At 36.5% G+C, this 26,277-nt stretch overlaps 1 protein-coding gene across 1 annotated transcript in view; it reads left to right on the forward strand.

Annotated features, from left to right (window-relative positions):
- Positions 1–1,468: 1,468 nt before the first annotated feature.
- The window catches only part of LOC149827388 (caffeoylshikimate esterase-like), a 40,088-nt gene continuing 15,279 nt past the window's right edge, over positions 1,469–26,277 (forward strand). The window contains exons 1-5 of the mRNA XM_090019331.1: positions 1,469–1,579; positions 1,853–2,043; positions 2,219–2,248; positions 3,202–3,328; positions 3,426–3,572. Of these exons, the coding sequence (XP_089875457.1) occupies positions 1,513–1,579; positions 1,853–2,043; positions 2,219–2,248; positions 3,202–3,328; positions 3,426–3,572 (562 nt within the window). The 5' untranslated portion in view covers positions 1,469–1,512. The remainder of the gene's footprint in view (positions 1,580–1,852; positions 2,044–2,218; positions 2,249–3,201; positions 3,329–3,425; positions 3,573–26,277) is intronic.

Raw genomic sequence — 26,277 nt, forward strand, 5'->3', positions numbered from 1 at the left:
TTCCTGCAGTTTTATTCATTTCTTTCAACATTGATTGCCCTATGTATTTGGCTGGAAAATTAAATAGGAAAAGTGCAATAAGAAAGTATTAATGGCAACATGATGAAGCCTGTCCGTTACAATGTAGATTATGAGGGGCATAGTTGGCTAAGGGATGAACTTTAAAGCAACATATCTTGTCTGGTCAATTAAATAAATATATTTGGTTGGTCCACAGTAAAGGGTGCACATGTAAAAGATGTGTTTGGTAGGGTTTGAATAAACAAATATTGGTCATGATTTGAAAACTAACGACCTGAATTTGGATTCAAACTTGGATTTGGACTTTGACTTGAATTCCGTCTTGGTTGATGCAAGGACAAGTAACGTGACCTATCTGGCTTGTCATGAATGACTATGACTAGACTGATTAGAGGAATAAGAAACGTAAGGGGTAGCGTTGCTAGTCGATCAAGGAACTTGCTAATGAAAAAATGTAATATTTTTATTTTTTTTCAGTTTTATTATTATTTTTTACATAGATGTAATCTGCATATTAAATTTAGTAAAAACTGACCTTTGAATAATGTTTGTCTGACATATATGTCAGATTTTACTTCGGTTAAAAAATCAAATCACAATGTACCAAATTTTCAAACCTAAAAAAACCATATTTTTAAATCAGAAAACTATGATCCAAAGGCTAATTCCTATTATTTTTAGGATAGGTCAGATTTAGTCAAAACAAGCAGCAAAACATAACACTAATATAAACTAAAAGAATTGCACAACATGACTCTTGCTGGCAAGATTGGCCAACTTGGTCGAGTAAGATGCATATGGTGAGTGACTAAAACCTGATATGAACATGGTTTTGAAATTTTGCTACCGAATTCAAAAGATATCCAAATTCAATTACATGTAAACAAAAAAGCTAATTTGGTATGAGTTTATTTCATCATTAGTGTCTAATCCGAACATGAGACAATTTAGCCATCTGAATAGTTGGATCTAGTATCACTCACATCTGATCCAAATCTGAATGGCTTACATCCCTAAAGGCTCCTCTTCCATCCAAATCAAAATGGTTCGATGTTGCTAAACCCATAACCCATGAAAATGGTAGAAAAAAAGGGGCAAACAAAGCCTCGTGGTGTAACCTTGAATCTCTTAAGTCTAGGTCCAGTCAAAGACTTGGTTTGATTTTGACTTCGCAGCCAGACTGCATCAACTTGAGCTCATTGTTGCACTCATTTAAGCAACCAGGTGCTCGTTGATCTCAAACTTTGGTCTTCGGTCAAACCGAGCCGAGTCCATGTTCAGAGAGCTTAACTAGGTCAAACTTCACCGGGCTCGCGATCCACACACCCAAGCTTAGCCAAAATCAAAAGTCTTACCAACTAACACGTGAGACGGTAGCGCACGGCATCACATCTTTTTGACTAAAAAACGTCAAATAAAACGCGCGAGTAAAAAAAAAAGCGTCCGTTCGTGTCTCTGTTCCATCCACGTCCTTCTGCTTCCACGGCGAGAATGTCGTCAAACCACGCCGGAATCTCCAGAATATTCCGGCGATCCCACCCCATGTACACCCGCCCAGGTGCGCTACGACTACGTCCTCTCTCTCTCTCTCTCCTTTTCAAACCCCCCTTTTCCCCTACTTTTCAGAATTCTCACTGCAGTGAAAAGAGAAGTTTTTTTTTTTTGTTTTAAATTAAAAAAATAGTTGTTTGTTTCTTTCTGCTTCTCCTTCTCCTCTTTTCTCGCTTGAACGGGATTGTTTTGCTTCGTTTCGGTTGGATTTGGGGGATGTTTTGGGAGGACGATGGGAGGTTTAGGGAGGGATTGTGGTATGTTGGCATTGGTGTTGCAGTGGCGTTGGTGTGTCTGAAGGAGTTGTGGAGGAGGGGGAGCGGAGCAGGGGAGCCTTCCATGGCGTCCGACGGCGTCGACGATGACCTCAGGAAGGCCTCCGAGATGCCGAAGAACGATGCCTCGACGCGGAGGCTCGTCCGGGAGGCCTTCAAGCATGCCCAGCTCTCCATCGATCACTGCCTCCTCAAGGTGCTCTCTCTCTCTCTCTCTGAATTTGAAAGAAAGTGTAGGGATCGAAAAAGGGAAAAAAAAGAAAGGAATACCATGATTGTGCCAGCAGCCCAATTTCATTAATGTTTTCTTTCTGTTTCTTTGATCTACATGTTGTTCGTAACTATTTTTTTTTGTTCCCCTGTTTTTGCAGACAACTTATCCTGAATTACGCGTTGAGGAGGTATGCCAATTTTATCTTTGGTGTATCATAATTATCGATCCTCTTGCGTCTCTGAAAGATTTTCTTACTTGATCAACGTTTCAAATTTGAATCTTTGATGGTTAAAACTGTAACTGTCAGGAACTATGTGAAGATCAGTCACTTGGTATCCAACAGAGTTTAGAATGCTCTTATAGGTCTTCATTTCAAGCCGAGAATTCAAGAGGCAGGTGTATGTAGATAGAGATGTTTATATAGCCACCGTTTAGTGTGTTAATTCGGCGATTAGCAGAGCAGACTGAGGTTTTAGGTAGCCAAGCGCCTGAAGCTAACATAGTAATGCTGTATAGAAACTTTATTTTCTTAAACAGGTCTGTGGTAGTTTAGTTTCTCAAGATTAGAGTGGTATTTGAATTTCACTGCTGGGAGACCAACATCTTGGATTATCCTTTTTCCTTCTCAGGATTTTCTAAGGAATCCTAATCTTGTTGGTGGTGACAACTCCAATTACAACACTCTTTCTCTTCTTTTTTTGTGCAAACAGGGCAACAACATACGTAAATAGGAGTATCTCTCAATAGATGCAGGAAAAAATATGTGCAGAAGTTCTTCACGACCGATTGAATATAGTAAATTCACAAATTCAGTTGGCTAGCTCACATAATTCATGATATAGTGAAATCAGAATATCATTTACACATGATTCAACTTATTAAGAGAATGTTCTGTCATTGTTTACATATAGTTCTGCAGTCTGAGACTTGGCAAAAGCATTGGATATGTGTATTATCTCTATTCTTACTTCTCAATCTCCGATAATATTCCTATAGGAACTTGATATATAAAAGCATCATCCTAGTTAGTAACTGTTGTAGTTGATAATAGCATTTTATGACTTCCACCATTCTTGTCGTGCATTTGGCGGACTAAGTTTCTCAAACTTTTAATGTGTATATGCTTCCACTTTTGTATAGATGTATGAGACAAACTCTAGAGGAACAGAAATTTTCTCAAAATCTTGGATCCCCTCGTTATCTCCAGTGAAAGCAATGGTTTTTTTCTGCCATGGATATGGAGACACTTGCACATTTTTCTTTGAAGGTTAGAATTTAATTCAATGGTGATACTTATGGTTGAAGTTTTTTCATTAATTATTCAAACCTAGTGCTAATCTATAACTTGTAAACATGGTTTGCAGGAGTTGCAAGAAAGTTAGCTTCATGTGGTTATGGTGTATTTGCAATGGATTATCCTGGATTTGGTCTCTCAGATGGTCTTCATGGATATATTCCTAGTTTTGATAGGCTTGTTGATGATGTCATGGAACATTTTTCTAAAGTCAGAGGTCATGCTTTTCCTTCCTAAAGTGCTTACTTCATAGATATATAGCTTTTGTTTTTTATAGTTGATGCTTCTTTAATTTTTCTTAAATATGAGCGCACAAAATAAATTAGTGGTAACTCATTGCCATGAAAACATGATATGGATCTCTAGTGTTGTTAAATATTTGATGATTAATTGATGGAAAATAAAATCCTGATGTTTCATTTACTTGGACCAATATGGGAGTTTGTATCTCAAACTGTATGATTTCCCTATTAACTTTAAGAATGAGAGATTTGAGAAGCATGCCAGAATTTTAACTTGTTTGAATACGTTCCTGAATTTTTATATTTTGTATATGAAAATTTGGCATGGATTATCATTAGAGGACTCTTTCTATAATACCAATGAAAAGAAAAATTAAGGAATGTCATTTAGATGGTATGATGTTACACATAGACTTGAAAAAGCACCATTAACAAAGTATGAAAATATACATGTTAAAGGAGCTAGCTTAGGCGGCATGGCCAACAAAGACTGAGTAAAACAATAATTGGACTTGTGGATGTAATGAAATACGCGGAAATAAACACAATGTCCTATAATGGACATTCACACATAGAATGCAAAGTGCAAGTCCACAATACACAAAAACCAACAATGACTTGCAAACATAAAAATCTTATAAAAGCAAGAAATGGGCTTCAAGAAGCCTTACATTACAAAAGGGGTCTACCCCTTTATTTATAGGCAAGAGAGTGAGAGAGAGAGAGAGTGAGAGAGAAAGGGAGAAGGAGTGGGCATTGGGGGGCCCAACAAGGAGTCGTTGGGCCCCCAACGATCACATTTGTGATCGTTGGGGGTCTAACGACTCTTTGGTTGGGACCCTCAATGCAACATGCATTTAATGCATGTACAATAAAAATAAAACAGAAAAATAAAAATAATAAAGGGAAAAAGAAAAAGAATAAAAAGATGGAAAAGACTAAAATGCCCCTATTGGGCAGAATTACAGAAATACCCTTTATCGGGTATGATGGGATATTATATATATATGAATTACATATATTTTAACAGTGGAGACATGAAAAACTGTGGCATAACGTGCTTTATCTTTAAATAATGATAGTCATAGGATAAAAATGTAATTAGTTAATAAAAATGGGGGTTGGGTCTGTAGAGAAAGATTCATAATATGTTATAGCGTACATAGTTGTCCTTATATTAGTTGACTGATGTTCTTTAAATCCTTTTTGTACCTTTTTTGTATATCACCCTTAGTATCAAGGGTATAACAGATTTTTGGGTGTAAAAGAGGGGGTCTTATTAATAAAAATGAACAGGAGTGAGTTGTATTCTCTCACTCTCTCATTTTTTCTCATTCTTTCTTCTTCTTCTCTCTCTTCTTCTTCCTCCTTCCATATTCTCCTTTGCAGCTGATTCTAGAGGGAAATAGAGGCACACTTAGACATCTAATCCTCTGAAGATGGTATCAGAGCTTCACTACTGAGCCTAGCATGAGGTCAGCTGCTGACATCATGCCTGTCCAGTAGCAGTTGGATCTAAGGCTGGGACCAAAGGGCTTTTGAAGAACACATTTTTCAAAGATTTATGGTGTTTTTCTGGATTTTTAGGTAAGTATTTATTGTGCTGTTAATTTTCCTCTTCTTTTTTCTATTGCTGCCCATAGTTTGGGATTTTTGGAGTCTAGTGCAAATCAAAGGATATAAACTCGGTTTAGAGCCATTGAAAAGGTTGCTCTTGGTGTGTTAAGACTGTTATGACTGATTGGTAGCAGTTTTTTTGGCATAGTGGCTGAGATTTTCAATGTTATTGAGAAGTATGGGCTGGTGGTAGCCATGACAATCAACTTTCAACTATGAAATCGAGTATGCGAAAACCCTAGAGTGTGTACTAGGGTTATAGATACATGTGTAGGTATCGATCATACTTGGAAGTATGTTAAAAGATATCAGCTGATTCAAGATGATTAAGCCGGGAGTGCAAAATAGTCCTCATGCGGGAGAGTCAACAAGTGAACAAAAAGCCTCTAGTGGAGGGACACCCTCAAGTGAAATGATGAGCTTTCAGATTACGAAATGAAGTTCAATGGAAAAAACTACAAAACATGGTCTTGCTCCATGATGATATCAATTGGGCAAGAAAGAAACTAGGCTTCATTAATGGGGGTGTGAAGCCTTTAGAAAGTGACCCAAGCTTCGCAAATTGGGAAAGTGATAATTACTTTGTGATGGCTTGGCTGCTTCAATCAATGGAGCCATCAATTGCCGAGGCATTCATGAATCTTGATACGACGCAGGAAGTTTGAAAAGCAGTGCTTGATGCATGCTCAAAGAAATTAAATGTGGCAAAGAAGTATGATATTAAGGAGAGGATTCAAAGATGTAATCTAAGTGGATGGCCCATTAATGTTTACTACAATGAACTACGGAAACTATGGGATGATCTTGGTTTTTTCGTGAAGGTCAAGTGCACTGCTTGCTATGTCACATAGGTGTGGGTGCGGATGCGATGATGCGACACTTTAAAAAAAACTTGGGTACGGGGAGGGTATATATATATATATAATTTTTAACAGTTTTAAGTTAACACTACGTGTATGTGTGTGCATATATATATATATATATATAATATAGTTAAAACTGGACTTTGTTAGGGTTAACTGAATCTACTTTTGGACAGAAATGGACCTCAGTGTGGTTGACTTCAACTGACACAAAGGAGACCGTTTCCAAGTAGTGTGGTGCCCTGTTAGAAGAGTCCGTGTTACATAGACTGCTTGTATGAAAGAAATAAAAGAGTTAGAAGAAGAGAAGGTGTTTGACTTTCTTATGGGACTGGATGGAGAGTATGAACACATAAAGTCCTCTCTTTTGGGGATAGAGGGGCTTCTCCCACTTGGTACAAAGAGAGGAAGATCGGAAGAATATAGTTGTGTCAAATGAGTTAAATGTGGAGATGTCTGCCTTTGTTAGAGAGTATCATTCTCCTAGATCATCAAATGAGAGGGGTAGGGGAAGAGGTGGACCTAGTGCTAGAGGTCAATGTAGAGGGTATTCTACCTTTAAGGACAAGGACAAGCTAAAATTCAGACACTGTGGAAAGAGCAGACACACTAAAGATCAATGTTAGGATTTAGTGGGGAAACCAAGTGATAGAAGAAATTGTGCATATAGTGTTTCTACTAGCATGAGTTTGACTAAAGAAAGTGGAGGAGAGGAAATTGCACAACTAAGGATAGAGGAGATAGAGTTAAAGAATGTAGACCAAAGCAAAGAAGTAGCGGCTACATCTACTTTCACATCATTCCATGCTCAACTCAATTTGTCTCTAGCTCTTATATAATTGATTAAGGTGACACTGATCATATGATGGGTATGAAGTCTCTTTTCACTGATTATAGTCCTCCTGACCCTAATAGGAATTTGAGAATTGCAGATGGATCGCTATCTCCAATTCTTGGGAAAGGAACTGTACTTACTCCATGTTTCCCATTTAAATTTGTTCTGCATACTGTTAAAATGTAACATATACATATATAATAATAATATTATATATATTATTATTATATTATATATATTTTTCCATTTTTATTTTTATTCTTCTTTTTATTTTTATGTAATATATATTATCTAGTTCATATAGAACTAGATGATGTATTTTGGTCAAGTTCCGGTTGGAACTTGACCAAAACATTTAGTCATTGGAACTAGTCCAATAGCTAGATTTCTAGCCGCTGGACTAGTCCAACGACTAGAAGGGAGAGCTCCTTATGAGCTCTCCCTCTTGCTCTTGTATAAATAGGGGTGCAGCTCCTCTTGTAAACTCACTTCTTAAAATGCTTTTTAAGCATTTGTCTACATAAATAAAGGTGCATTATTTATTTGTGGTTTTCCATTTTTACTCTTTTATGGGTCTTGCTTAAAGTGTCTTTTAGACACTTCCTTTTTGAGTGATCTGATTGCATTTGTGGAAGACCACCATTTCATTACATGGTATCAAAGCCGCATGATTATTAGATCTTAGAGAAAGTTCATCTCAGTTTTCGTGCCCCTTGTGCAATAGGTGTGTTATCACCTTGTTCTTGCAAAATGTATCGTTACTTGGAGAGAACTGTTTTATCACTTCATTGTTGGCTACAAAACTTCATCATTTGAAGGGCTTCAACATATTTGTATTGTATTTCTTTCCCTTCTCACATCTTTTTTGTTTTTTTTCTTTTATCTTTCTTTCTTTTTTTCACCTCTTGTAAACGATGGATGACAATGATAAAGTCACCATCATCCCTATGAAATTAAGTGACACAAATTATGTAACGTGGGCTTCAATCATGAAGCATCACATATGGGGTAAAGGCTTATGGGGGATCGTGGATGGTTCCGATTCGGAACCCAAACTATCACTTACCAAGAAAGAGGGAGATAAGGAGGTCCCATTATCAAATGAGAAATGTTCTAGTCTTGCCAAGTTTGAACATGCCGATAAGGCATGAGAATATCGTAAAAATATGTATTCCCTTAAAGGCATTGCACATGTGTGCAATCTTCAAGTGAAGGTTTGGATGATGACCCAAGGTGACAAATCAATTCGAGAATATTACAATGGGCTATTCGAACTCTGGGAAGAACTATCTCTTTTGGAACCAAAATGGCACTGTGCCGAAGATATTGAGCTTTACCAAAAGCAACTCGATGCTGAACATTTCTACCAGTTTATAACTGGGTTAAAGCCGAAATTTGAATCCATCAAATTGGCTCTCCTTCACCGGGGAAAAGTTCTCACTATTGTGGAAACTATTGAAGAATTAACAATGGAGGAAAATCATCTCTGGAAAAGTTCCTCTAAAGCTGATGATGATTTCGTCCTAGCAGTATCTAGGCCTGGGAATCATACTCGCACTTATAGGCCACCCTATTTTGGGAGGCAGAATGGCGAGTTTGACAAAAGAAACGTTATTTGTGATCACTGTCATGAACATGGGCATTATAGGCCTCAATGTTCAAAGTTAAAGAAGAGAGATGAAAAGAAGATTGCATCAATTGAAGCCGAGCCAAAAGATCAAGATGCACCCGTTTCCATGGATCAACAAATGGAGATCCTTCAACCGCTTCTCCAAGGGATATCCTCTTTCGCTGAAGCCTCAACTGGAGCAACAGTCACATATGTATTCGGTCCAGGTAACTTTCCTTGGCTTTTAGATTCTGGTGCCTCATTTCATATGACCCCAAATTTCAAATGTTTATCCGAATGTCTTAAAAATAACTCAAATATTTTAAAAGTCTTTACAGCAGATTGAACATCTCTCGAAATAAAAGGAGTTGGATGTTTTGAAAAACCCAAAACTTTTTGTATTCCAAAAGTTCGATATATCCCAAAACTAAATTTAAACCTTTTATTTGTTTATCAAATTTCATGATTGGAGGAGAAGGATTCATGTGGAAGACCCATAATGATTTTCTTTTTTGGTTCATATCGCCGACCCCAATTGTTTTGGGATGAAGGCGTAGTTGTTGTTGTATTTGTTTATCAAATTTCATGAGATGAATCATGACTTTATGCACAAGATTCAAAAGAAAGAAATTGCAGAGGCTTTGAAGAAAATGAAATCAAGAAGGGCAGTTGGCCCAGATGGTATACCTATCGAGGCTTGAAAATGCTTGGGTGAGAAAGGTTTAGAATGGTTGACAAATCTTTTTAACAAGTTTTGGCGGACAAATAAGATGCCTAATGAGTGGAGGAAGAGTACTTTGGTGCCTCTATATAAGAATAAAGGTGATATACAAGATTGCACAAACTATCGTGGTATAAAACTCATGAGTCATACTATGAAACTTTGGGAGAGGGTGATTGAGTATAGGTTGAAGAAGGTTGTCATGATATCAGAGAATCAATTTGATTTTATGCCTGAAAGATCAACTATGGAAGCTATACATCTTCTTAGACAACTTATTGAGAGATATAGAGAGAGGAACAAAGATTTGCATATGGTTTTTATTGATTTGGAGAAGGCATACGATAGAGTACCTAGGGATGTTTTCTGGTGGATAATGATGAAGAAAGGTGTTTCTCTCAAGTACATTAGTATAATTAAAGATATGTACAAAGGAGTAGTAACCAATGTCCGCACTTGTGGAAGGGCGACAACTAATTTTCCTATAACGGTTGGGTTACATCAAGGATCTGCATTAAGCCCTTTTCTATTTGCTATAGTGATGGATGAGCTTACGAGATCAATTCAAGAAAATGTGCCATGGTGTATGTTGTTTGCTGATGATATTGTTTTGATTGATGAGTCTAGAGCTGGGGTTAGTGCTAAGTTAGAATTATGGAGACAGACATTGGAAGCAAGAGGTTTTAAGTTGAGTAAGAGTAAGACAAAATATATGGAATGTCGGTTTAGTAAGCAACGAAGTAGTGAAGCTTGGTGAGCAAGAAATACCGATGGATGATTGTTTCAAATATTTGGGATCTATCATTCAAAAGTATGGAGAAATTGATGGAGATGTAAATCATAGGATAAAGGTTGGCTGGATGAAATGGAAAAGTGCAACTGGAGTGTTGTGCGATCGTAGAATGCCATTGCGGTTGAAGAGAAAGTTTTATAGGACGAAAATTAGGCCCGCTTTACTATATGGTACGAAATGTTGGGCTACCAAGAGACATCATATTCAAAAAATGAGTGTAGCTGAGATGCGTACGCTTAGATGGATGTGTGGAAATACGATAAAAGATAAGATTCAGAATGAGGAGATACGTAAGAAGGTAAGAGTTGCATCCATTGAAAATAAGATGAGAGAGAATCGTTTATGGTGGTTTGGACATATTCGGCGAAGGCCTAATGATGCTCCAATTAGAAGGATGGAGAAATGGGAAAATATATTAGTTAAAAGAGGTCGGGGTAGGCCTAAGAAGACTTGGATAGAGATGATAGGAAAGGATATGAATGCTTTGAACCTCACCGAGGACATGGCATTAGATAGAAATGATTGGAGGAGAAGGATTCATGTGGAAGACCCAGAATGATTTTCTTTTTTGGTTCATATCGCCGACCTCAATTGTTTAGGGATGAAGGCGTAGTTGTTGTTGTTGTATTTGTTTCTCAAATTTCTGACTATGGATGTAATATATCCTTCTCTTCTGATGGTTGCTGGATACAGGATCGCCAGTCAGGGAAGCTAATTGGGGAAGACCATATAAAAGGAGGGCTATATTACATGAAATTTTTGGAACTACCAAAGAATGTATTTTGTTTAAATGTTCAGAAATTGGAAACAGACTTATGGCACAAAAGACTTGGCCATCCTCATATGTCTAAAATCCAATACTTTCCAAGTTTAGGAAAATTTTGTAAATCTGAAAATTTTGCTTGTAAAGACTACATTCTTGGTAAAATGAAAAGATTACCGTTTTCTAGTAGAACCTTTGTTTCTACAAAACCTCTTGAGTTAATACATTCAGATGTTTGGGGACCCGCACCAGTTATTTCTAAAGGTGGTTATGCATATTATGTCATCTTTGTTGATGACTTTTCTAGACATACCTGGATTTATTTTCTTAAACATAAATCCAAAGTTTTTGTTCACTTTCAAATATTTCGTAAAATGGTCACAAACAAATTTCAAAACAATATTTTTATTTTTCACACTGATTCAGGGAGAGAATTTATGTCTGGAGAATTTAAAAACTATCTTATTCATATGGCATTATTCATCAACGATCTTGCCCGAACACCCCTCAACAAAATGGTCTTGCAGAACGCAAACATCGCCACATTATGGAGACCACTCGAACCTTGCTAATAGCAAGTCAAGTACCAAAAGGGTTTTGGGCTGAAGCAACTCTAACTGCCACTTATCTCATCAATAGAATGCCATCTTCTTCTTTAGAAAATATATCTCCAATTGAAAAACCTTATGATTTAGCTCCAGACTACTCCAGATTAAGAGTGTTTGGTTGCAAATGTTTTGTATTTACAAACAAAAATGATAAATTCTCCCCTCGTGCAATCCCATGTGCCTTTTTAGGATATGCTGAAAATAAAAAAGGGTACAAATGCTATGATCTTCAAAATGATAAATTATGTGTCAAGAAATGTGACTTTTCTTGAAAAAGAAAATTTCTTTAAAAGTGAAAAATCCAAAGATTTTATTGAATATTTCTTTTTAATTGATTTAACTTCAAAATCCAACGAAGAGGATTTTGAATGTAACTTTGACAATGATCAAAGTCCTACTATCTCTGAAAATGATAGTGAAGATCAAACCAGTAGGGATGTTGGTTTACAGTATTCAAGAAGAATTGATGAGCAACACCCTCCATGTGCGTTGGAAAGATTTTCTGAAGTTCCTCCTCGCAGGACTTCTAGAATTTCTAGACCTCCAGGAAAATTTCTCTTATGAATCTTTTTCACCCTCGTATAGGGCAGCCCTTGCATTAATTCAATCCTATGTTGAACCTTCCTCATACTTTAAAGCCAAAAATCATGTAGAATGGATTGAAGCTATGAAAACAAAATTAGATGTATTAGAGAGTGTCAACACTTGGTCAATCCAAGACTTGCCTCTTTTAAAGAAACCTATAGGCTGTAGATGGGTCTATAAAGTCAAAACCAAAAGTGATGGGACTCTAGAAAGATATAAGACACGACTCGTGGCCAAAGGTTATACTCAAGAGTATAGCATTGACTACGAAGAAACCTTTGCTCCTGTAGCCCGAATGACCACTGTTTGAACTTTAATTGCTTTAGCTTCTATCAAAAAATGGCCTATATTTCAAATGGATGTCAAAAATGCTTTTTTAAATGGGAGTCTTGTTGAAGAAGTATACATGGAAGCTTCGCTTGGTATCAGTCTTTCTAAGGGTAAAATTCTTTGTCTTGAGAAGACTCTTTATGGCCTTAAACAAGCACCAAAAGCTTGTTATGATAGATTTAGTCATGTTATGACTGATATTGGATTTCGTTCTTGTTTGACTGACACTGCCTTGTTTATTAAGCAATCTGATGCAGGTATTATCATTCTTCTTCTTTATGTGGATGATATGATCATCACTGGAGATGACAAATAAGGAGTTTCCAATATCAAAACTCTTCTTAAAACTCATTTTGAAATGTCTGACCTAGGACTATTATGATATTTTCTAGCAATAGAAGTTGCTTATTCCCCTTGTGGGTATTTGATATCTCAATCTAAATTTGCTTTTGATATTATTTGCAGGTCTGACATTACAGATGATAAGAAAGCATACACTCCAAAAGTAGTAAATGTTAAAATGAAAATTGATGATGGAGAACAGTTTGAGGATCCCACTCCGTTTAGACAACTTGTTGGAGCACTTTCCTACCTTTCTATTACTTGACCAGACATCGCCCATGCTTTACACACAGCGAGCCAGTTTCAGCATGCTCTCACCTCTGTTCACATGTGAGCAGTTTTACGTATTATTAGATATTTAAAGAGTTCTTTCTCACGCAAACTCTTCTTGTCTGCATCGTCACCTTTAGATTTAATTGCTTATACTGATGCTGACTGAGGAGGTGATCCTAATAATAGGCACTCAACCACTGGTTTCTGTGTGTTTTTAGGTGCATCTCTAATCTCGTGGAGGTGCAAGAAACAACAAAAGATTTTTCTTTCCTCCACCGAAGCTAAATATAGAGTCATGACAACCACCACAATGGAAGTTGTTTGGCTTAGGCGACTGCTCGTTGATATGGGAGCTGAAGCAACACAAGCCTCATGAATGTGTTGTGACAACAAGAGTGCAATCTACATTGCAAGCAACCAAACTTTTCATGAACGCACCAAACACATTGAGATGGATTGTCACTATGTCAGAGAGGAGTACTTGCATGGCACCATTGATCTGCCATATGTTACATCAGAATACCAAGCAAATTTCTTCACCAAACCTCTCGCAACTCCCAGTTTCTACTTTTCTTTTAGACAAACTTTCACTCATTGTACCGTAAGTTTGAGGGAGAGTGTAAAATGTAACATATACATATGTATTAATAATATTACTATGTATATTATTATTATTATATTGTATATATTTTTCCATTTTTATTTTTATTTTTATTATTCTTTTTATTTTTTATGTAATATATATTATCTAGTTCATATATAACTAGATAATGTATTTTGGTCAAGTTCAGGTTGAAACTTGATCAAAACATCTAGTCGTTGGAACTAGTCCAACGGCTAGATTTCTAGCTGTTGGACTAGTCCAACGACTAGAAGGGAGAGCTCGTTATGAGCTCTCCCTCTTGCTCTTGTATAAATAGGGGTGCAGCCCCTCTTGTAAACTCACTTCTTAAAATGCTTTTTAAGCATTTGTCTACATAAATAAAGGTGCATTATTTATTTGTGGTTTTCCATTTGTACCCTTTTATGGGTCTTGCTTAAAGTGTCTTTTAGACACTTCCTTTTTGAGTGATCCGATTGCATTCGTGGAAGACCACCATTTCATTACACATACCCCAAAATTTCTTGTGGACCTTTTGTCTATTAGTACCATTACCAAAGGTCTTAATTATTCAGTAACCTTTTACCCTTTTTATTGTACTTTTCAGGACCTTTGGATGTGAACATGAGGATGGAGGCTTATACAAACTTGGGATGTCTTAGAAAGGGCCCACGAGTAGTTAGCATGTGTCATCAGTGATTGATTCAGTTTTGCTGTTGCACTTGAGACTTGGGCATGTGTCCCTCTCAAAGTTGCATATTTTGTATCCTGAGATAGTTAAGGGAGATGGTAGTCAAGTGTTACATTGTGATACATGCCAAAGAGCCAAACGATGTAGAGTGTCTTTTCATACCAGTTAATCGAGTAGTTCAGGTCCTTTTTAATTAGAACACTCGAATGTTTAGGGTCTTGTTCTTGTCATGTCTCTTTTAGATATAAATATTTTGCGACCTTTATAGATGATTTCTCAAGAATGACTACAATTTACATGGTAAAAATCCAAAGATGAAGTGTGCTTTATTTTTTCCATTTATCATAAGATGGTTGAGAACCAATATCAAGCCAAAGTGAAGATATTACGATCTAATAATGGTGAAGGGTATATCTCTCAACGATTATAAGGTTATCTTCACGAGCAAGATATTGAGTCTCAAACCACATGCTCAAATACACTCCAACAAAATGGGGTTGCTGAAAGAAAAAACCGACACCTATTGGAAGTAACTCGCTCCTTGATGCTGCAAATGAGTGTTCCAAAGTCATACTGGCTTGAAGGAGTCCTTACTGCTGCCTATCTCATAAATAGGATGCCCACAAAAGTCTTGAAAGGTAAATCTCCCATCAATGTTTTGAAGCCCAAGGAACCTTTATTGCATGTCACTCCTAGGGTGTACCGGCATGTTTGCTATGTACATCTTCCCAAGGTTGCCAGACTAGGAAGTGGAAGCCGGAAACGATACGGGAAGCGGAAGCGAGACATTTTAAAATTTATAGGAAATAAGAAGCGAAGTATCAATTTGAAAGCGAAACATGAATAGAAAAGGTAGCAATATGAGAACTGAATAGGAATCAAACAATAAACAAATAAAAACTAAAATAAAACTGATTATTCTTATATTTCATAATTTTTTAGTAAAAGAATTAATTTTTTGTTAAAATTTAACAATGATGGTTACTAATTTAGAGAAAGCACATCAGAAGTGAGTGGAAGTGCATGAGGAAGCACATGGAAAACATGAAAAGATGCGTGAGAAAAGCATATAGGAAGCATGAACAATATGTGTGGGAAGCATAGAAGAAGTGTGGGGGAATCAATATTCCCATAAAGTTTCAGAAGCGTGGAGTATCGCGCTTCTGAAGCGAGTTTCTGGGAAGCATGCTTCCCATCTACCTAAGAAGCTTCTGATAACTTTGCATCTTCCTGCTATGTATAGCGACAAACTTGATCCTAGAGCTAGAAAATGCATATTTGTTGGTTATCCACCATCTCAAAAGGGTACAAGTGCTATGATCCCGTTTTGAAGAAGAAATTTGTCTCCATGGATGTAACCTTTTTTGAAGAAATTCCATATTATACCCAAAAGATCAATTAGGGGGAGTTTCTAAATTGGGACAAAGAAAGGTATGAAACTCCCTACCTTCCTAGAGTTCCTCTTGAAAGTGAATTGAGGGAGGACTTGAGATTACAAAGGTTTACACGAGAGAGAGAGAGAGAGAGAGAGAGAGAGAGAGAGAGAGAGAGAGAGAGAGAGAGAGAGAGAGAGAGAGAGAGAGAGAGAGATGTCTTTCTATCCTCCATGTCCACTTCAGAAGAGACTCTTGACTCAGGATCCCAAGGAGATACACAGGTGCAAGAACCTAAGATTTCAATACCTCCAGTAAGTGATCTTGACTTACCTATAGCCTTAGGCAAGGAAAAGTGACAATGTGTCATTTATCCTACGTGCAACTTTGTGTCCTATCAATTATCAGATTTATGTATCAATAGATTTTAGCATATCCAAGACAAGAAGAGCAGATGAAATACACTAGAAGAGGGATTTTATAAATCACATTTTCCTAAAAGTGGGAATATTGTGAGATCATGTATATATATGTGCTTTAGTTACAAAATGCATTCAGTTACAATAATACCCCAGGTCAGTCACATACAAACATTATACAAGGGGTAAAACTGGAACAAAATAAAAAAATATAAAATAACAAGTCTACTTGGATTTGCATCTAATTGTATTATCCCTGATCCGAAACCAAAGTCACATCTCAATAGCCTCCCTTAAGTTGTACATGGTAATCACCATGGACAACTTGGACTTTAAATGCCAAATGCTCCTCTTGGTTAATCCCTTTGTAAACAATTGGGCTAGCTGATCTTTTGTTCCAATAAACCTTGCCTCCAACTCACCATCTTCTATTTTGCTTCTAATGAAGTGTTGATTGATCTCTATATGTTTGGTCTTGCCATGATGCCCAGGATTTAACAAAATTTTAATTGCACTTTGATTATCGCAAAATAGAATAAATCTAGGAATTCTTTCATTTAGATCACATAACAGATGTCTTATCCATGCTAATTCTGAGGACGCTGCAGCCATTGCACGATATTCAGCTTCCATGCTTGATCGTGCAACAACCTTTTGTTTACGGCTGGACCAAGAGATGAGATTTCCGCCCACAAATGCACAATAACCCGTTACTAACCTTCTTTCATCTGGATCATCTGCCCAATTAGCATATGAAAAGGCCATCACCATAAGAATATCTTGACCTTGTACTCTTTTCTTATAATGAAGTCCATCACCAAGTGTTCCCTTTAAGTAACAGAGAATTCTCTTTACAACCTCCATGTGACCTGTTCTTGGCTGATGCATGAATTGGGAGACTTGATTTACAACATAAGCTAACATAAGCTACATCTGACCAAGTAAAAGTCAAGTATTGCATCATACCAACAATACTCCTGTATTTTGTGGGATCCTTATACAACTCTCCATCATTCATGCTAAGTCTCTGGTTGATAGGTCTTGGTTCGATAAATTCAGCAATCTCCCTGTGCTTGGTTTGATAATTCAGCAGGGCAGCCATTGAGTTTGGATATCAAAGAAGTGCCTTTCTTCATACTCTTTTCATCAAAAGAGGACAATTTGTGAGTATTCTCATAGTATATGTTGATGACATAGTGGTTATTGGATATGATGAATAGGAAATCAAAAGATTAAAGCTCCATTTGAAGAAGGCATTTGGCATTAAGGATTTGGGAGTACTTCGATACTTACTTGGAATTGAGGTACTAAGATCAACCAAAGGAATAGTTATTTCACAAAGTATGTGTTAGATCTCTTGAAGGAGACAAGGATGTTAGGATGCAAACCAATAGACACTCCTATGGATCCTAACAATAAACTATGTCAGAACAATGGAGAGCCTTGTGGAGATAAGTTGCAGTGCCAAAGACTTGTGAGAAAGTTTATCTATCTTACCATAATCAGACCCGATATTGCCTATGTTGTAGGGGTATTGAGTAGGTTCATGCATGCCCCAAGCAATCTTCATATGCAAAGTGCATTCTGAGTGTTGAGGTATATAAAAAGGAATCCAGGGAAAGGGATTCTCTATGCCAACCATAATCATTGCAAAGTAGAGATCTACACTGATGCAGATTGCGCTGGGTTCATTGATGATAGAAGATCTACTACTGGATATTATACTTTTATAGGAGGAAATCTTGTTTCATTGAGAAGTAAAAAAAAGGATGTGGTGTCTAGATCTAGTGCTGAAGTTGAGTATAGGGCAATGGCCCTAGGTACTTGTGAAGGAATATGAATCAAGTCAATTTTGTATGAAATAGGTGTTCATGTGGCTGTTCTTATGTCCCTTTATTGTGATAATAATTCAGCTATCCACATTGCAACAAATCCGGTTCATCATGAAAGAACCAAACATATTGCGGTTGATTGCCACTTTATCAGAGAAAAGGTTGAGAATGAAACTTTCAAAATTTCACATGTGAAGACATAAAATCAATTGGCCTACATTCTTACTAAAGAAATTAACATGACAAGGCATGAAGAAACATCTTGCAAGTTGGGAATGATAGATGTATTCACCCCCAACTTAAGAGGGAGTGAAGAGAAAGATACATAATGTGTTATAAAGTACATAGTTGTCCTTATATTAGTTGATTGATGGTCTTTAAATCCTTTTTGTACCTTTTTTGTATATCACCCTTAGTATCAAGGGTATAACAGACTTTTGGTTATAAAAGAGGGTCTTATTAATAAAAATGAATAGGAGTGAGTCGTGTATTCTCTCTCTCCTTTCTTCTCATTCTTTCTTCTTCTTCTTCTTCTTCATCTCTTCTTCCTCCTTTATTCAATTTTTCTAGAGGGAAATAGAGGCACGGCATCTAACCATCTGAAGAGGGTCTAGTGAACCCAATATAGGGATCCATTGTTGAGTTTTTGAGGATGCCTAAGTAGATGTAATAAGTGAGATGTAAGGTGAATAAAGGGCAATAGGAATGAATTTAGGGCTTGGCCATGGAGGGTGTCTTCCCCTAGAAGTGAAGATGAATCTCTCTCTCTCTCTCTCTCTTCTTCCTTTCTCGCCCTTGTGGAATTGGGAATTAGAAAGGGAATCCATTCTCTCTCGTTTTCTCTCACAATGGGGAGGAAAAAGGGATCTACGCAATCGTCCTCTATTTGTCTCATAATGGAGTGGTATTAGAGCACAAAATCTTCGGTGATGAACATGGCATGACGGGAATGGCAGTCGAATGTTAAAATATAGTGTATATATTTTTATATCTAACTGATATACATATATTTATACAATATACATATATCAGGGGTATTTTGGTCATTTCATGACATAATAAAATATAATCCAATAGGGACTGTAGTGTCTTTTTTAAGAGACTTCTATGGTCTTTTATCTTCTATTTGGGCTGAATTGGCTATGTTGGAACCTAAATAAGAAGGTTCGGCAATTGAAATGATAAAATAACAAGTTGAAAGAGAATCTTTTCTCTTTCCTATATGGTCTTCGACCGAAATTTGAGCAAGTTAGGTCCTCTTTGCTTCATAGGACTTCGGCTCCTTCTATAAGTGAGACTCTTCAAATTTGTCAAGAAGAAACAAGATTTGGAATGCACAAGTCTAATGATGAGGTACTTGTCGTATCAAGACCTGAAAGTTTTGTAAACTCTTATAAACTGCCTCACTTTGAGAAAAAATTCAATGGAGAAGGACATAACAGGGGAGGATACAAGGGAGGTAAAATTATTTGTCATTATTGTAAAGAACCGAAACACATAAGACTGGATTGTCTCAAACTAAAAAAGGTGGCTGCGGTAAGTGAATAATCACATGAATTAAAGAAAAGAGGCAACTTCAATGATTTGACAATTGCCCAAATAGCATAGGCCATTCTACAAATAGTAAAAGCCACTCCCTCTACATCCGGTGCCGCCGTCTCCTCTTCTTCTCCTCTGAGTAAGTCCTCTTGGATTTTAGATTTTGGAGCTTCTTTTCATATGACTCATAATGAGTCTTTATAATCTGATTGCACTAATTCATATTTTTCATGTGTATCATCCGCCGATGACACTTATTTGAAAGTTAAAAGTATAGAAAATCTCAACAATGATTAAATTTTTTTTTGTTCCAAATGTTAGGGTTATTTTAAAACTAGATTTAAATCTTTTTTCGGTTTCTCAAATATCCGATTATGGGTGTAAAATATTCTTCTCATCTAAGGCTTGTTGGGTGCAGGATCTTCAGTCAGGGAAGCTATTGGGCATGGCCATAAAAGAGGGGATCTTTACTATATGGATTCCTTATGTCTACCTAAAACCTCTTTTTGTATTCATATTAAAGAAATTAATTTAGATCTTTGGCATAAAAGATTAGGACATCCAAGTATATCCAAACTATCTCTTTTTCCTTTCTTAGAAAAATTTTGTAAGGAAAAAGAATTTGTATGTAAAGATTGTATCCTTGGCAAAATGCAAATGATGCCTTTTGGATCTAGAACTTCTTTGACTAATGAAATCTTTGAATTAGTGCATTCGGATGTATGAGGTCTCGCTCCCGTTAGGTCAAAAGATGGTTATTCATACTATGTTACATTCATAGATGATTTTAGTAGACACACTTGGATTTACTTAGACTAAAATCCGAAGTTTTTCGTGTTTTAAAAATTTTTATAATCTTATTAAAAATCAATTTAAGACAAATATTGAAATCTTCTGCTTCGACTCGGGGGGAGAGTTTCTCTCAAATGATTTTCAATCCTATCTAAAGATTCATGGTATTTTGCATCAAAAATCTTGTCCTAGGACTCCTCAATAAAAATTGGTATCATATTATTGAAACTACTAGGATTCTACTAATTTCAAAAGAAGTTCCAAAAAAGTTTTGGACCGAAGCCGCTCTCACCGTAGTCTATTTAATAAGCAAAATGCCTTCTCAAACTTTGGAAAACAAAATTCCAATTGAAAAACTCTTTAAAATTTCTCCTGATTTGAAAAGATTAAGGATCTTTAGATGTAAATGTTTTGTACTTCTTGAAAAATATAACGAACTCTCTCTTAAAGCTATTAAATGTATTTTTCTTGGATGTGCCAAAAATAAAAAAGGCTATCGATGCTATGATTCTAAAAATGATAAACTTTATGTCTCTAGAAATATAACTTTTCTTGAAAAAGAAAAAGGATTTGATCTTGAAAAACCTAAGGAAGAATCTGAGTATGCCTTCTTGTTTGACTAATTGCCTAAGTCTAATATTGAAAATATCGATAATCATGATAGTGAAAATGTTGGGGCAAATGATGAACCAAGTGAAGAGAGAGAACCAACTCATAACCTTATACAATACTCTAGACAAGATAATGGGGAGTATCCATGTGCTTTTGAGAAGTATATTCAACCAACAAATATTGAAGAAACTAGTGTTAGAAGATTTGAACGAATACATAAACCTCCAAATAGGTTTGTCTCTTATGAATCATTCTCTCCAAACTATAGGGCATGTATTCTAGCAATTCATTTATATCATGAGTCATCCAATTATAAAGAAGCCAAAGACATAAAAGAATTGGTAGAAGCTATGAAAATAAAATTAGATGCATTACACAAGGCCCATACTTGAGAAGTCCAACATCTTCCTAAGGAAAAAAAGACAATAGGATGGAGATGAGTATTTAAAGTCAAAACAAAAATTAACGGGTCCCTAGAAAAATATAAAGCAAGATTAGTTGCAAAATGGTATTCCCAAGAATATGGAATAGATTATGAGGAAACATTTACCCTGGTAGCTCGCATGGCCACAGTTAGAGCTCTAGTTGTAGTAACATCCATTAAAAAATGGCCTATATATCAATCAAATGTTAAGAATGCTTTCTTAAATAAAAATTTAAATGAAGAAGTTTACATAGATCCTCCCCCTGACTATTGAAAATAGAATGTTTCTTCGTCTTTAAAAAGCTTTATATGGGCTTAAACAAGTTCCTAAAGTATGGTATGATTGGTTTTGTGGAATTATGTTGAATTTTTTATTTAAATCCTGTTATAATGACACTGCTCTTTTTGTAAGATCTACAACTACCTCTCTTATTATTCTGCTCTTGTATGTTGATGATATGATCATCACTGAGAATGATCAGAAGAAAATTGAAGAAATTAAGATTATGCTTAAGAAATCTTTTGATATGATTGACGGTTTTTTGAGATATTTTTTAGGAATTGAAGTAGCATATTTGCCAAGAGGGTACATTTTGTCTCAAATAAAGTTTGCAACTGATATTGTTGCGCGTTCGAGAATCACAGATACAAAATATACTGATACTTTTGAAGTGATAAATGCTAAAATGAGAGCTGGAGATGGAGTTTTATAGATGATCCAACTCCTTATAGGCAACTAATCGGATCACTAATATACTTATCTATTACTAGGCCAGACATTGCGCATGCAGTATATACTGCAAATCAATTTCAACATGCACCTACATTAGTTCACATGAGTGTCATGTTAATAATAGTTCGATATATCAAGAAAACTATATCTAAAGGGTTATTCATATCCTCTTCATTATCTTTAAATCTTATTGCTTATACTGATTCTGATTGGAGAGGAGATCTCAATAATCGTCACTCAACTATAGGTTTTTGTGTATTTATAGGTGATTCCCTCATTTCTTGGAGATGCAAAAAACAACAGAAGGTGTATTTATCTTCCACGAAAGCTGAATATAGAGCGATGACTACAATAACTACCGAGGTCATGTGGATGAGATCATTACTTTCAGATATGAGTATTGATGTTTCAGAACCTTCAAAATTATGCTATGATAACAAAAGTGCCGTATATATAGCCAGCAACCACACATCTCATGAACAAATGAAACATATTGAGATAGATAGCCACTATGTTCGAGAAGAATATCTGAATGGGACGATTACTTTACCATATGTTCAGTTCGAGTTTCAGATTGCGGACTTTTTCACCAAAGCTCTTCCTTTACCAAGATTTTTGTATCTTCTTAGCAAACTTTTGGTGATCTCACCCTAAGTTTGAGGGAGAGTGTTAAAATATAGTGTATATATTTTTATATCTAATTGATATACGTATAGTTATACAATGTATGTATATCAGGGGTATTTTGGTCATTTCATGGCATGTAATAAAATACAGTCCAATAGGGACTGTAGTGTCTCTTTTGTTTAGTTTTTTATTCTCTTTTTTTAATGTAAGTCAATGTGACTGTTGGGAGGCCGTCCAAATTGTTGTTGGATTGCCTCCCTTTCATTGTATGTGAGAGCCTCACCACTCCATATATTATATGTTTTTTCAAGCATATTTGCTGAGATAATAAAATCAGTTATTTTTACATTGTGCTCTTGTGGAGTTTTGTGCTTTTGTATATCTCTTTTATGAGATTGTTATCGGTCCATTAGAGACCATATTGTATTTGTGCACTTGTGTAGCCCTTCGTTGGCATTGTGATTGTGCACATCTTGTTTCATTTCATCGGACATGGAAATGCTCCAATCCCAACACCAAGAGTTGCAGACCTCTGTGAGAGATCAACAATAGAGTTTTCAAACATTGCTGATGGAGGGAGTTGCAGGAGGAGATCAGCCTGCTAAAAACCACTCTATAAACCGACCAATTCAGTGCCTCAATGGTGAATCATCAATTATAAGATGTGATCCATCAAATAAAAGAGGATCAAGTTAATTGACACCATAGAGAAACACCGTTGTGCCACGATCTAGAGATATTCAAGTTAGATCAGCCCGAGTCAACTTCCCAAAGTTGTTGGCGACGATCCTCTGAGATGACTTTTTAAGGCAGAGAAATTCTTCAAATACCAACGGATACAAGATGATCAGAAGGTAACCCTTGCTTCCTTTTATTTAGAAGATGATGCCATAGAATGGTTTCGTAGGTATGAACCCCAATTGGGACTACTGATGTGGGAGCAATTCTCTAAAGCCATCGCCACCCAATTTGGCCCATCATCCTATTCCAATTTGAATATGGCTATATCTCAAATTCGGCAGAATGCAGTCTCAAGAGGCATTAATAGGAGCTTTCATCGGCTGATTGAAGGATGACCTAAGGATTAAGGTCCAGGCAATGAGATCCAAGACCCTGCTCGAGTGTTTCGATGCAACTCGAATAGCGGAGGAGAAGATGACAAGAGTGATGGGAAGGTGGGGTCGTAATAGTGAACAAGTATCACCCCAATAGGACAGAAGGGGAAGGGACTTGATATAGAGCAATGGAGGGGTACTGCTCCTATGATGAAAGGGTAGAAGTCCCTAGATGGCCTTATTGCCGTGAAACGCCTAACGCCAGAGCAAATGGTGAATTAGAGACGAAAAGGACTCTGCTATAATTGTGAGGAGCAGTGGACCCCCAATCATAAGTGCAAGATGTTGCAGATTTATATGGTATAAGAGGACTTGTCTGAGGAAGAGGCATAAGAAGATGAAGTTGGAGGGGAGTCCCCGAAAATTTCTTTGCATGCCTTGGCTGGAGTAATCACTAGAAGAATGAGGGTCAATAGCGGCATTTTTTATCGCCGCTATTGCTATATTTCTCACCGCTATTGGCCTATAACAACGAGAAATTTCATCGATAAGTCGCTGTAAAGAAATGACCTTTGTTAACCAATAATGATGACATTTATAGGTCGCTGTTAAAGGTAAATCAACACCAGCGAGATTAGTTGTCAGAACTGGGAACACTAATAGCAGCGAGGTAGCCTATAACGACAAGATTGTTTTAACGAAGACATCTCTGGCTCAACCTATATGTTATAACATTCCTGTGTCGCCGTTATAGCCCATAGCGGCGAGCATTAACTCACCATTATAGGCTATAACAGGGAGAATTAACTCACCGTTATAAGTTGGCTATAACGGCGAGATAGGAATGTCACCATTATAGGCTATAAACCTGCAAATTAAAAACTGCCAATTAGTTTTAATTTTTGTTTTACATTCAAATATACACTTTAACAAAAACTTCAAATATACTAAAATTAACAACTAAAACATACATTCAACAAAAAACAACATTACACTTCAAATATACACTTGAAACATACATCTTCAAACATTAAACACACTTTAAATATACATTTAACAAAAAACTTCAAATACACTTCAAAAAACAAACATATACTTCAAAAATACAAACCCTCTATATCCTCTCTAAGCCTATAACAAAGACACTTCAAATACAAACTCACTACATCATCTCCAAGCCTGCAACAAACACACTTCAAATATAAACCCCTTACACTCAATTTCATCATCTTCAAGCCTGCAACAAACATATACACTTCGAATATTCACATAAATCAAAATTTAATTGTAACAATTGTAACAAAGAGTTCTAGGATGGGGGGTTCTGTCTTTGCGCATCCACGAAGGCATGCATCTCCTCTGTGAGCTTTCTAGTTGCTTCTCTCTCTCGTGCCGTTTCATCTCTTAATTGTTGGACCTCCATTTGCATTGCTTTCAGCTTAGTAGATAGCTATGAAATTCAGGTCTGACTAGAGTAGGATGGTTTGGATGGAGAGAAAAATGCACTCATCCCCTACACATGTTCGCACTGCTTCATGAGAACCTTGGCAAAAACATCTCGTTGCATCATCGACGAGCTTCCTTGTAAAGAAGATGTTGAATTTTCAATCTTCATAGATTACAGCTTCGTCTGCACGTCAATAATTGATTATCAGTAACTAATGATAATGTACAAAATAAAATGAATAAATGTGGCACTACAAGTGTGAGTTACTTACAAAGGTGTCTTCTGCTTCGCTACAAATGAATATTGTGTGATCTAAATTGGTGTGCATCTTTTTGTAGAACGCACTCACCGTCGGTTCTTGCCAGTCTGCAAATAATAAATTAAGAATGTATTAGATTAAACATATTTAGCACTATACAACAACAACTACGCCTTCATCCCAAAACAATTGGGGTCAGCGATATGAACCAAAAAGAAATTCATTTTGGGTCTTCCACATGAATCCTTTTCCTCCAATCATTTCTATCCAACACCATGTCCTCGGTGAGGTTCAAAGCATTCATATCCTTTCCTATCATCTCCATCCAAGTCTTCCTAGGCCTACCCCGACCTCTTTTAACTAATATATTTTCCCATTTCTCCAACCTTCTAACTGGAGCATCATTAGGCCTTCGCCGAATATGTCCAAACCACCGTAAACGATTCTCTCGCATCTTATTTTCAATGGGTGCAACACCTACCTTCTTACGTATCTCTTCGTTCCGAATCTTATCTTTTATTGTATTTCCACACATCCATCTAAGCATCCGCATCTCAGCTACACTCATTTTTTGAATATGATGTCTCTTGGCAGCCCAACATTCCGTACCATATAGTAAAGCGGGTCTAATAGTCGTCCTATAAAACTTTCCCTTCAACCGCAATGGCATTCTACGATCGCACAACACTCCAGTAGCACTTTTCCATTTCATCCACCCAACCTTTATCCTATGATTTACATCTCCATCAATTTCTCCATACTTTTGAATGATGGATCCCAAATATTTGAAATAATCATTCACCGGTATATCTTGCTCACCAAGCTTCACTACACTCCCATCACTACTTCGTTGCTTACTAAACCGACATTCCATATATTCAGTCTTACTCTTACTCAACTTAAAACCTCTAGCTTCCAATGTCTGTCTCCATAATTC

This window comes from Nuphar pumila, chromosome 10, assembly GCF_984573655.1.
Source record: "Nuphar pumila chromosome 10, dmNupPumi1.hap1.1, whole genome shotgun sequence".
Classification (NCBI taxonomy): domain Eukaryota; kingdom Viridiplantae; phylum Streptophyta; class Magnoliopsida; order Nymphaeales; family Nymphaeaceae; genus Nuphar; species Nuphar pumila.